Below are 13,482 nucleotides of genomic sequence, written 5' to 3'. Positions count from 1 at the left end.
GTGCAAACACAATATACTGTCATAATGGGTGACTTCAATGCAAAAGTGGGGAAAAAGCAGGCTGGTGAACAAGCAATTGGCAACTACGGCATCGATTCTAGGAACGCTAGAGGAGAGATGCTGGTAGAATTCGCAGAAAGGAATAAGCTTCGAATAATGAACACATTTTTCAGGAAGCGTAGCAACAGAAAGTGGACCTGGAAAAGCCCTAATGGTGAAACAAGAAATGAAATTGACTTCATACTTTCTGCTGATCCCAGCATAGTGGAGGATGCAGAAGTGATAGGTAGGGTAAAGTGCAGTGTTCATAGGTTAGTGAGTGCTAGGATTCACCTCAATTTGAAGAGAGAAAGAGCTAAATTGGTCAAGAAGGAACAGGTCAATCTAGAGGCAGTAAGGGTAAAAGCAGACCAATTCAGGCTTGTACTTCCAAACAAATGTGCTGCCTTAGAACAGAGAGATGATGATGACATAGAGCTAATGAATGAAACCGTAACTAGGTTGGCTTCAGACGGAGCAATCGACGTGGGAGGCAAGGCACCAAGGCAACCAGTAGCCAAGCTCTCCCAAGTAACAAAGGACCTAATAAAGAAACGAAAAAAAATGAAAGTGTCCAACTCAAGAGATAGGATAGAATTCACAGAACTGCAAAATGATCAACAAGGGGAAAATAAGGGATGTTCAAAACTATAACGTGAGAAAGACTGAAAAAGCTGTAAAAAATGGACGCAGCCTGAATTCGCTGAGAAAGAAACTTGGCATAGGACAAACCACGATGTATGCACTGAAAGATAAGCAGGGTAATATCATCAGCAATCTCAAAAATATAGTAAACGAATCGGAAGAATTCTATACTGACCTGTACAGTACCCAGAGGAGTCAGGATACCTCAATTAGAAACAGTAATGAACGGGATACAGGAACTCCTCCTATAACTAGCGATGAAGTCAGAAGGGCCTTGCAAGACATGAAACGAGGAAGAGTGGCAAGAGAAGATGGAATAAGATTCGATTTAATCAAAAATGGAGGAGACATAATGCTTGAAAAACTAGCGGCTCTTAATACAAAGTGTCTATCGACTGCAAGGGTCACAGAAAACTGGAAGAATGCAAAGATTACACTAATCCACAAAAAAGGAGACGTTAAAGAATTGAAATATTATAGGCCCATTAGCTAACTCCCAGTATTATATAAAATATTTACCAAAATAATCTCCAATACAATAAGGGCAACACTTGACTTTAGACAACCAAGGGAACAGGCCGGCTTCAGGGAGGGATACTCTACAATGGATCACATCCTTGTCATCAATCAGGTTATTGAGAAATCTGCAGAGTACAATAAGCCTCTCTGTATGGCTTTCATAGATTACGAAGTCGCATTTTACTCAGTAGAGATAACAGCAGTCATAGAGGCATTACGTAATCAAGGAGTATAGAACGCTTACGTAAATACCTTGGAAAATATCTACAAAGGTTCTACAGCTACCTTAATTCTACACAAGAAAAGCAGGAGGATACCTATAAAGAAAGGGGTCAGACAGGGTGACACAATCTCTCCAATGCTATTCACTGCCTGCTTGGAAGAAGTATTCAAGCAATTATACTGGGAAAGCTTAGGAGTAAAGATCGACGGCGAATCACCAGCGACCTTGGGTTTGCTGATGACATTGTTCTATTCAGCAACAAAGCAGGCGAGTTACAACAAATGATTGAGGACCTTAACAGAGAGAGTGAAAGAGGGGTTGAAAAGGAAGGTAAAAGGCATTTTACCAGTGCTGACATCTGAGACAGAAACTTGGAAGACTGACAAAGAAGCTTGAGAAGAAGTTAAGGACCGCACAAACAGCGACGGAACGAAGATTGCTAGGCATAATGTTAAGAGAGAGCGGTTTGGATCAGAGAGCAAACGAGTATTGACAATATTCTAATTGACATAAAGAGGAAAAAATGGAGCTGGGCAGTAATGTAATGTGCTAACCAGATAACCGTCGGACGATTACGGTTACAATATGGTCACCAAGAGAAGGGAAATGAAATTGAGGACGACAGAAGACTAGGTGGAGCGATGAAATTAGGAAATTCATGGGCGCTAGTTGGAATCGGTTGGCGCAGGACAGGGGTAATTGGAGATCGCAGGGAGAGGCCTTCATCCTGCAGTGGACATAAAACAGGCTGATGATGATGATTGTGAAATATCTTTGATGTGGCGTGTTCACTTCATGGCCAATATTATTGAGGTTTGATAAGCATGGAATCCAAAAAAACTCTTTACTTGGTTTTGAATTGAGGAAGCCAAAATTAATGTGAACCCCTCCTCTGTAGTGTCTCTCACAGTCACTGTCGCCATTTTTTTTTCAAGGATGTTGCTAAATTGTGGCAAGGGAGTCGCAAAACTTTCAGTAAACATTGCTCCAAGGTCTCTCAAATTGTCACTAAAACTGTCCAAGTGATTTTGATACGATGTAGGTGTTCTTGGAGCACTGTAATATATAGGCCAACATAATGTAACGCATCTACAAAAAAAAGACATGTTAGTCTAGTGTCCAGGCAGGTGAGGACTAACAATGAATTTATTAACAGACATCATACACAGTAAAAGCTCGTTACATTAGAATTCCATGGGGATGCTACAAAAAAATCGAATTATACAAAATTTGAACTAATGAAAGTCAGAGAAAAAAATCACTCGACTAGGGCGCGTTATAGTTCGACGTGGCTTGAGTGTGCACGCACACACGCCACGTCACGTTGGCGTGAACAACAACATGTACTTCGAAGCACTGGCACAGCCAACACAACCGCACGAGGCCAACGCAGTTCGACGTGCCCGAAGTCGAGGTGGCTCTTGTTCCATCCGCACGTTCGTCGCACCGACTGGCATGGAGCGAATAAATTTGCTGTTTCACCCGAAAACCGAAGCATGAATTACGATAGCAAATTAGTAGATAGCTATATGAAGTAAGGATAGTAGTTTTCTTGGCCGTATGAATTTGTAAACACTTGCTTACTGCTAAAGTAACAAGTACCGCGACACGTGCGCACAGGTAAACATGAACACAGCTCGCTCGATGACGGCAGAAACTCGCTAAAGAACGCTGGAGTGAGGAATCACGGCAGTAGCAGCGAGCGAATTGACCTTTGTGCAGCTCTCGCTTCAACGTGAACGAAACGTAGAAAGCACGTCGCGTACAAAGCTAGCGGCACTACGCGCACTCTGCAAACATCATAGATCGCTTTGAAGATGAGGCCCATGTGGGCACGAACTTCATGTAGCAGATCGCTTTCAAGATACAGTGCCCGCATGACCGCACCCTAAGCAACAGCCACTAGAGAAGAACGTCCCCCCTCCCCATCTCTCCATCCGCCTCACCCCCATGCCTCGCACGTGACAGGAGAGGGCATGCATCTTCACCGCCTTCCTTGAGATTCAGCCGCGTTCGCCGGCTCACGCTCGCAGATACAGCATACGGCACACAGCGACGGTTTTATCGCCCTTGAGCTTCACACAGAACCTCGCGGGAGAGAAGCGACATGCAACAGAGGCGTTGCCCATGCCTGGCCAGGTGCAAATGCATCTCTCTCCAGTCAGACCTAAACAAAGGGCCGCAGATGGAAAAAGCAAAGCAGTGCAGCCCGCGCGGCGACACCAGCGTCCCCAACGTGCTCGCACGCACTAGCCCTCTCCCCATCCACAATGGTGCGGAGTTCAAATCATCGGTGGCAGTGCGGATTCCAGTGTGAATTAGTGGGATGTGTTACGTATTGCTTTCAATACATTGCTGGACAGACCACAATGGCCACTTCGAATTACCTGAAATTTCGAGTTAATGAGTCGTGAATTAACAAGCTTTTACTATACGTCATTCTATAGTTCATACGTTCTATTATAGCAAAATCTCGCATTATAGCAAAGTTGAAGGAGGTGCCAGAATTGCTTTGTTATATCGATTACCTCATAATATCCATTATTGCATGTACTGCATTATGAATATTTAAGGAGATTTTGAGTGGAATTTCACTTACTCCATTATATCAATTATTACGTTATAGTATTCTGTTTCATTATAACTAGTTTTGACTGTATTTATCTGCTGCATTCTGAACCCCACCACAAAAATGTAGGTTTACTGCAATCAGTGTTGATAATTTAGTGCTAGGCTTGCGGATGTCCACCAATTAAACTTACAGGTTAAAACTGAAGCACCCGTATCATTACGAAACTTTCTAACAACTTTCGTAAAGAATAAAAAATGTATTTTTTGAGCACAACTTGAAGCCTGTTTGCCTCAGAGCTGCGGCCTACGTGAGTGGAGACCAACCGTTACTTCATCGTAGTAAGAGTCCACACACGGTAAAGACAATGTTGCGAGCCTTTTTCTAGCGTTTGAATAATGGGGCACTTTCTAGAAAGTAATTTTTGAAGCACCTTACTTAACTTCGAAGTCGCTAATTGAAAATTGTTCTGCCACATCACAAAAAATGTCGCCGGTCCCTAAACAGAAAAAATTTGCCACTAAGCAGACTGAAAGGTCGCTAAATACAGCAAAAAAAAAAAAAGAGAATGCTAGAATAACAACGCTGCTTACAGTACAGGCAACCATGATGACAGGCAAGCCCAACTATAGTGAACTAGTTCAAGCACCAAATGTAGTTCAACATATCCAGCGTGATTCAATATATCTAAACCCGTGCATAACAAACTTATAGGAAGGCTTCATCGTACGTGGGTAGAAGTGAGCTGCACTATAGTGCTGAAAGCCACCATGCTGGTATGGTTCACACAGCAGCATATGCAAGTAGTGCAGCAGCTCGACTCACACTTTCCAACACCTACAGGTGATGTGACAGAAGTTCAACACGGGCAACAGAGTAGATGGTGCGGTCAAACAAATGTGCACATGTTGAAAAAGCAGGCAACTCGTGGGCCTTTGTTGTCACTCAGCACAATCTTTAGCATTAATAAAGAAACACAGAGGTCTCTCCACAAAGGTGAGGCTACATTTAATGCTGGTCAAGTCATATGACCCAGAATTACAGTGACCGTGAGCAATGTGGCCCGGGTCGAGTCTCTTTGCTAGGATATGACGAAGGTTGTAGTTTGCAACGTAACAGCTGCCGTAAATGCTAGTACCCATTTTGCCACATTTTATAATATTCCTGGAATGTGGGAGAGTAGGCATGTAGCAGTTAATCAAACGCTGAGCACGGTGCAGTTCAGGCGTGAACGAAACTAGGGCATAATTAAAGTGACTTGCAGTCATGCCGCCACCTAAAATAAACACTGCTTGCAGTAACAACGAGACATATGGCTCACTGTGCGAGTATAGTTGTTTAATATGCTTGCTAAGAATGTCAAAGGTGTAAGGAAACAGTTTAGTAGTGCTGAGTAAGAAAATATGCCAGAGACAATCAGCTGTGCTGGAGCACACTGTCTCTTAATGTCAGTGTGTGTGATTTATAGCAATTTTTTCGTGCTACGGGGGAATCATGTGAAAAGGCACTGAATGAGGGTGATGTTTTTTGAAGAGACTCTCCTGGCTAAATTGCATACTTTCTTTAAGGCCCAGCATTACTTTTCAGCTGCATTTTCAGTCTTCAACTCAACTTTAAAACGGTATTTCCCAATTAACTAGAAAAAAAGAAAAGCGAAACAGAATCACTGAATGTGGCGCAACATAAAATTACACTAAACAAGGATGGCTCCAAAAGAAGTATCAAAAGAAGTAAAAAGCGCCGGCTTTTTTACCAAAAAAAAAGAAGAAATGCATCTCAAACCAGCAAATTTGCTCTTTCCAACTTTCACTCAGAATTCCGCAGCCTTGATTGCTCTTGAGGTTGGAATTATGAACAAAATAAATGAATGAGATGCTTGCAAAAGCACACAAGGCTTACTTCAGGAAGTCGATGATCTCGCGGCGAAACTGCTTTGCCAGCTTGTGGTGCTCCTCCCTGGTCAGGGGATATCCAAGCAGCAGTGGCTGCACTTCAGACGAAAACCGCGGTAAGCGATGCCCGTCCAACCACTTCTCGTCCTGGCATGAGGATTGAAAAGCACAAGTATTCAAAATACACACCTTTTTATTTAGCATGGCTGAAAGCAGACAACACATACGAGTGTCTGACTGTTATTTAGTAGCTGACACTAACTACATAATTACAATAGCTAATCAGTGCTCATCTGTGTTGTCCGCCCTCTTACCGCGAGAAGTGTTGTGATCTTTCATTACCCGCTTATACACTCAGGTGCAAGTTAAAGAATGCTAGAAGGTCAATAGTAATAGGGAATGCGCTTTGATAGTCTGTGCAGAGCTGGTGGCGACGGCTCACGTTGACAGAAGCACCCAGCATGGGTTACATGTGCGATGAATAAATTTCAACATGTTGCTAGGCGTTGCCACCTTAGTACCAACTAGCGACAAGGCCTATGATCAGTCATCACAATGTGCACTCACTATCAACAGTGGACAGCCACAGACAGCTTGCCAGAAGTGGAACCATTCACCGAGGAAGGCATCCAAGGATGAGGCGAGTATGTGGAGTGTTTGTTTATTGCAAATGACATTGAACAAGACAGTCGAAAAGCAGTGCTTCTGAGCAGCTGCGGTCCAGTGATGTACACATTTCTGCTCAAGCTACTGACATCAGAAAGACCGTCAAAGGTGTCAATAGCCAGAACCTTGAAAGTGCTGTCTAAATAGTACTCTTGAAACCTATTTCAAGAGTAGTGTCGTGTACTCTTGAAAGCAATTTATTATCATGCAGCGTTATTATTTCTACAGCTGGCTGCAGAAAAACAGGGGCAACATGAAAGCATGGCCATCCCTCGTCAGACCATCGACAAATGCAATTCCAGTGCAGGGCTTGATGACAACTTGAGCGATTGTCTTGCTTTATGCCTGGAATCTACTACGATGCCATGTACGCCGTAAGAACCACATCTGACGCTAGACACTGAAAAGAAAATAAAGTCGGGGGGGGGGGGGGGGGCGAAGGCTGCTGCATTCCACACTGACCAGATTACAGGTTGGGTCGATGATGCGGCAATAAGTCCTGTGACAGAGAGCATGGAGAGGCTACCTGCAAAAGTCTGTGTGCACGTCACAGTCGACAACTTCAAAGGCAACAGGAAGGAAACACCTGATGACAACTCAGACACAGGCAACGTCAAGAACCTGCGAGTTTGGAGATCGCAGACCCGACACTGATGAAGAGTCACAACATGTGAAAAGCCCAAGCAAAAGATACTGCCAATTTTGGGAGCAATTAGGGTACAAAGGAAGACAGTCAGAACCGAACTGAAAACCAGTGCTAAAGTTGTGGTCATGGATGAAAGCAAGTTTAGGAGATGGCTTCCAACATCAGCAAAGAGCCATCAGTTGTCAAGTTACGGGAACATTTTACCCAGCTCTTGTTGGTCTCTGGCGAAGCAATGGTGAACACAGAGTATGGAGGAAGAACAGCGAGATCACTGTTTGCAATGCCTGGCAGGGCAACGGCTCTTCTGGATGGAAATTGCAGAACAGCTTTCGACGTGCCCTGGAAAGAAATTGTCAAGGTCCACCGGGTCACCGATGGTGCGACCTTGTCTGTCATTGTGACTCAAAGTTTATTGACAGTCTTGGAAAAATTTGGTGCACTGCAGGCTAACATGACTGCAGTGAAAAGTGCGAGGTCAATGTTTTGCAGTCACCGCACTGTACTTCTTCCCCGGCAAGATTTAGCAGAGGCGGAACTTCGGCGACTGCAGTGAAAGGGTATGTTTAGTCTTGCTCGGTCATCACAGTGGGCGTTGCCCATCGTTCTGGTATTAAAAAGAATTGCAGAAGCAGTACTTGTGGCGATCTTGAACCCACGGTGAACAAGGCAACTGCCACTCTAGTGTATACCATGTGCTGAAGCTAGAAGAAATGTTGGGCTAGCCAGTGGCCGGGACAATATTTTAAACATGTTCAATTGATGAAATGAAGCCATCACAGATATTTCTAGAGCTAAATTACGGGTATGGCTTAGATACAAGCAAGCTAACGAAATTTCATTAAAATTATTTTTTTTCAGAAATGGAGATGCAGCTGTTACGTGAGGCCATGTGGTATAAGTGTCCATTTCTGTGTAATGACAACGACAGCACTTTAATTCAGTGGCACATATTTATTGAGAAGATATTGATCCATACTACTTTTTTCTATCTAGAAGCAAGGACATGGTGGTTCTTCAGCAACTTGTGAAGCTATCTGCTTTCATTGAGGTGAAAAGGTTGGCGATTTTTCGTTCCAGAGGTGTCCACTTCCCGAGACGGTTGCAACATTGCTTGGGTACTAAGAATGCGCTGTAATTTCCATGTGACCTGGATAAATGAAGAAAAATAAGGAAGCATATTGAGCTTAATAAGTGAACGATACTAAAAAGAAAACAATTCTTGTTCCTAAATATCTTTTGCATTAGTGGTTCTCAAACCTTAAGCCACCATGGACCCCCAACGTGTCAAAGTTATTCAGAGGCTCCCTTGAGTGCAGTATAAATCAAAAGCATGCACATAAAATCAAAAACTATGCGATGGCTACAACCACAAAAAAAAGCACTTTTGCCTTTTACCATGTCAAAGTTATGTGTGTTCAATGCTTGTCACATCACTTATACTCTGCAAGCAATGAGAAACAAACATATTTGGTTGCTTTGTTGCAGATAATGTTATACTACTGCAAACAGCAATTATGAAATAAGAAGTGGGCTGATTGTGTACATTCATTTGCTAGACTTTGGTGCTGGCATCACAAGGCAATGTAAGAAAAATAAATACCATAAAGTATTGCTGTGATTTAACTAATGTTTGTGCAGTTTCAAGCCGAATGTTTCAACTGCTATGCCATGGCTGCTTTTGCATAACAGATACTAATATGTATACTAGCAGTGTGAAATATAACCCTCCTGCATCAGCAAATATCTGAAATTAGCAAAATTAATAGCACCATGAAATTACTAATGTTTGGGAGTCTAAGGCTTGTGTCCGCATCACCTAATGGAGGGCCTCGTGAGCAGAATGTTTGTCTTATTTGCGCTGCTTTCCAATGGAAGGCGTTGCAGACTACAGTTTGTATAAGTCGCTTTTTTTTTTCTGAATTTTTTTGTCTGTGCATCTTATAGAAAGGTGTGGCTTATATACAGTCAAAATCGGATTGAATGCTATGGCCACGCCCTCTGTGTCGAGTGGGCATCAAATGATGCTCCACCATGTGTACTGTGTATTGTACTGCTATGCACAGCAACTATACTCCATTGCACTCGTTGCCATTATTTTCTGCACACTGCCCGTGTGTCGTCGCAGCCTCGCTAACCACGACGCCGCATGTGAAGCAAAGTAGGCAAAGTTACGATGCAAAATTCAAGCTGCGCTCAGTGCAGTTGAATTTGCAGTGGAGCATGCAAAAAGAAAAGCAGAGAGGGAATTCAAAGTCAGCGAGAAAATATCGCAAAAACTCACGTATAATACGAGTTTTTTTTTTTCCTATTGTTAGCGTCCCAAATTTTTTGCCTCATAATATATGTGGATCCGAACAAAAATTTCAGTCAGAAATTTGAGCTAGAAGTTTTGGTTTCGTTATTGCTGTGTGGCTACGACTTGGTTTCGTTCTTGCTGCGTGACTACAGCATCATTTCTTTATTGTTGAGTGCGCATCTCGGCAGCACACGTGCAAACCACGCTTCGCAAAGTGCATTTTTTTTTATTCCGCATTGAAGGACCAAGATGTCCGGACCATGAAACAGTACTCGGATGCTTTTCAAGAGAAAGGTTGTTTTAGCTGAACAGGATTCGGCGTAAGTGCGGCCGGGAGGCAGTTTGGCATCAACGAAGCAAGCATTCACGGGTGGCGTCAACAGAAAGAAGCCCTTTTCACGTGTAGAGGAACGCGAACAAGCTTTTGCAGCCGGAAGAGTGGGACATTCCCGGAAATTGAACTTGCCCTGATGGAGTTCGTACACCATCAGCGAGCCGCGCACCTAGCTGTGAGCATGAAGCTTATGCAGGCAAAAGGAGCTAAGGAGCTTGCAAGAGAAAAAGGGCTACCGAACTCCGCCGACAAGCGAGCAAGCACTGGATTTATCACTACGTGTGCCGTGCTGGATTTTCCTTACGCCACCGAACTTCGATTTCGCAAAAGCTGCCCGAATTGTTAGACGACCTGCTTGTGGCTTTCCAGCGCTACGTTATTTTGCTGCGCAAGTCCAAGAACTTCCAGCTTAGGGCAAATCGGCAATGCTGACCAAATGCCGGTTTATCTGAACATGCCATCGCCTCTCACTGTGTACGAAAAGGGTTCTAAACAAATTTATGTCTGGTCCACTGGCAACGAGAAAACGTGAGTTACCATCGTGTTGTCGTGCATGGCAGATGGATGCAAGCTCCCGCCCTATGTCGTCTTCAAGCGCAAGACACTGCCTAAAGGTGAAGAGCTGCCAAAAAATGTGGTCATGAGATGCCATGAGAAAGGCTGGATGAACGAGAATCTTGTGCTCGACTGGATAAAGTCCGTCTGGTGTAGGCGGGCCGGCGCACTGTTGTCGTTCCCATCCATCCTCGTGCTGGACACACTTCGCTGACATTTGGCCGACTCAGTGAAGAGGCTGTTGCACGAATCCGGCACTGAACTCGTCGTTATCTCGGGTGGGATGATGTCTCTACTGCAGCCTTTAGATGTTTGCGTGAACAAGCCGTTCCAGGACGCGGTCATGCGATGTTACGCAGATTGGATGCGCTTAGCTGAGCCTGCAGTGTCGCCGACCGAGCGGCTGAAGCTGGCTTTGCCAGCCACGCTATGCAAGTGGATTGTGGAAGGATGGGCCAGCATACCAGAGGACCTTGTGCATCGTTCATTCAAGAAGTGCGGTATCTCGAACGTGCTCGATGGCACAGAGGATGAGTACCTCCTCTGGGAAGATATGTCCAACAAGGAACTATCCGAAGAGAGCGCAGCTGAGGAAGACAGCTACTGAAGTGCAGAGTGCAATTTAAATAAATGTTTTCCTCGAGTTTTGCTAACTCGTATTATACGCGAATAAAACTTTTTTTTTCCATTTCACATCCCAAAAATTTCCCCTCGTGTACTATATGCGGGTTTGTATTATACACGGGTCTTTACAGTAATCTGGCACTGGCGCAAAGCCTCCAGTGTGCTCCACCAGCTAGTCAGAAGACGACAGTGATGTCAAAGCAGCACTCCAACCTGAAGTAGCTGCATTGTTTGTAAGCAACTGGGAGGAGGACAACCTCAATGGCTTTGACTAAACGCCGTCATGTAAGCTACGCATCATTAGCATTGTTTTTGCTGTCAGAATAAGATACTTCTTAAAACTATTGTCTAGACATTGGACGGTGCTTGCCCGCCTGTCAGCACTGCGTACTGTGGGATGCGTGCAGAGGCTGCATCCACTGTAAGCATGTATTTTCGTCCCACTTTCTCATGACCTGATCCTCAACGAGTTTTTAAATCGCATACTGAATGAGCAGGTGCACCTTATACACCGGTGCGATTTTTTTTTTTTCTGAGAAACTGCCATTTTGACGGTGGTGCAACTTATAGCCTCGAAAATACGGTATATGGCTCCCTTTAAGGAGCCAAAGTTGCTACTCTGTTTTCTTTTCGCCGCTTGCGCTCCCATTCATCAAATGTAGTCGCATGGTTATAAAAGCAAGCATGCATTTCCAAGAAGGCACCACTAAGGCAGACAAACAAATTTGACGATAGTTGCGCCACCGCGTCACCAGTTTACCACTTTCTTCAATGACCAATGCCTATACAACTGCTTCTGAAATGAGTCTGTCTTGCTTTTGAACTCGTTCGGGGCTGCTTGCTGGCATGTGTTTTGACAGATGGCACCACAAGGCCGTGCGCAACAAAAGGTCCTAACCTAACAAAAATGTCTGACCAACCATTCTGCAAATTCAATTAGCAGACGGTACTTGTCACTGGCATGTGAATACGCACAACAGTCACAGGCAGACTCTCCTGCTTGAGGCACCAATAATTTTTGTGCACTGAAAATTTAGCCCCCCCACATTCCTTGAATCTTCCAAACCACGAAATGTGTACAACTGCAATACACACGAAGAATTTTCAATCCTACAGCGAGCTCTGTCAAGTTTGAAGAATGTAAACTCCATGCTGAGAAGTCTGTACAAGAATGTCAAAAATTATATCACCAACTACGCCAAGTCTAGCATAATTGGGAAAGCACCTATTCGCTCACTTCAGAAATATGCCTGATGCAATATGTCGCGAACAACGATGAAAGAAATGAATCCACTACGCGATGACATGCTGACAAGTGCCAACACCCAGCCGCCTGCCTTTCAACTTCTTTAGTAACACGCTTTACACATAGTACAGCCAAACCTAAATACATACAGTAGACTCTCCAAAGGACCGGAAATTTATTTAAATGAAATGGAGTTTGAACTAAGGAAAGCCCCTTTAAACATAGCACCCAATCAATTGTGTGATACACCATACAAAATCAAAACAACCGCTGGGCTCACAGTGAGAAAGTCCTTATCTCTCCTCCATTAGCATGCGACACGAGCCGGAAGAAGCCTAGGTTCCGAATCAAGTTCAAGTGTGATACGATCTTGCCTTGCGCGCCGTTTGAAGTGGGCACGAGGGAAAGCATGCGAGGGTGAGCTGAGAAGGATGGTGGCTTGACGTGCGCTGTGCTCCTGCGTGCCCAATGTTGGACCACGTGATCGAGTGCATGCAGTAGGCGCATGATAGTGTGATCAACTGCGTGCAGGAGGGAGGGGGGAGGGAGGGGGAGAAGGCAGATCAGCGCGGAGGGCGTGCACTGCTCTGCTTGCTCCTGTTTGGTCTCGGCTTCGCCCACGGCTTTCCTTGTCATTTTTACGGCAACTAGCGACGCATCAAACCTTCCTTTAGCTCGGATTTGTATGGAAAGTGGTGCATGGGAGTGACATTTTGCTCGAAGTAACCAATGCATGGGTTTGGAGTTTGAATTCATGGGAATTTTTTTTTCTATTCAAATATATAGGAATTTGGCGAGACCTACAGAGCAGTTCAAGTTATCCATGAATTCGTGTTTTGACATGTAGAAAGTGGGCATGTGTTCGATTCGAGGCGCGCTAGCTTCTAGCAACTATTGCGAAGTGGTAGGTTTTGACATTTTTACGTCTTGTTTAATTCGACCCGCTGGATAATTGCATCAATTTTGTCAGTCCCGTCAGCGTCGAATTAGCGGAGCTCGACTGTATAGCAACATTGCGTACGACATGAAAATACTTTCGGTACATCTCGTATTGATTATATGGGCATACCTATTTATTACACGCTGATATTGGCAATAAACATTCACTTCATTCATTCCTATATCCAACACATGCATTCTTCAGAGGGTGCTTTGACCATCGTGCACATATGTTCTTGGTTAGGTAGATAATTTCTGCATAATAATTACTAATTAATAATTATTACTG

At 44.1% G+C, this 13,482-nt stretch overlaps 1 protein-coding gene across 3 annotated transcripts in view; it reads right to left on the bottom strand.

Moving 5' to 3' along the window:
* LOC126539397 (uncharacterized) overlaps positions 1-13,482 on the bottom strand; it is a 51,293-nt gene that overhangs the window by 11,057 nt on the left and 26,754 nt on the right. For 2 of the 3 annotated variants that reach the window (XM_055074851.2, XM_055074852.2), the window contains one exon: positions 5,895-6,034. In XM_055074851.2, coding sequence (XP_054930826.1) covers positions 5,895-6,034 — 140 coding nt within the window. Of the gene's footprint in view, positions 1-5,894; positions 6,035-8,130; positions 8,347-13,482 lie in introns of those variants that run through there. The other variant, XR_008614028.2, reaches the window with a different exon arrangement.

Source organism: Dermacentor andersoni, chromosome 3 (assembly GCF_023375885.2).
Source record: "Dermacentor andersoni chromosome 3, qqDerAnde1_hic_scaffold, whole genome shotgun sequence".
NCBI classification, from domain to species: domain Eukaryota; kingdom Metazoa; phylum Arthropoda; class Arachnida; order Ixodida; family Ixodidae; genus Dermacentor; species Dermacentor andersoni.
The sequence above is the reverse complement of the archived record's forward strand: the minus strand, read 5'-3'. Positions and strand labels throughout refer to the sequence as shown.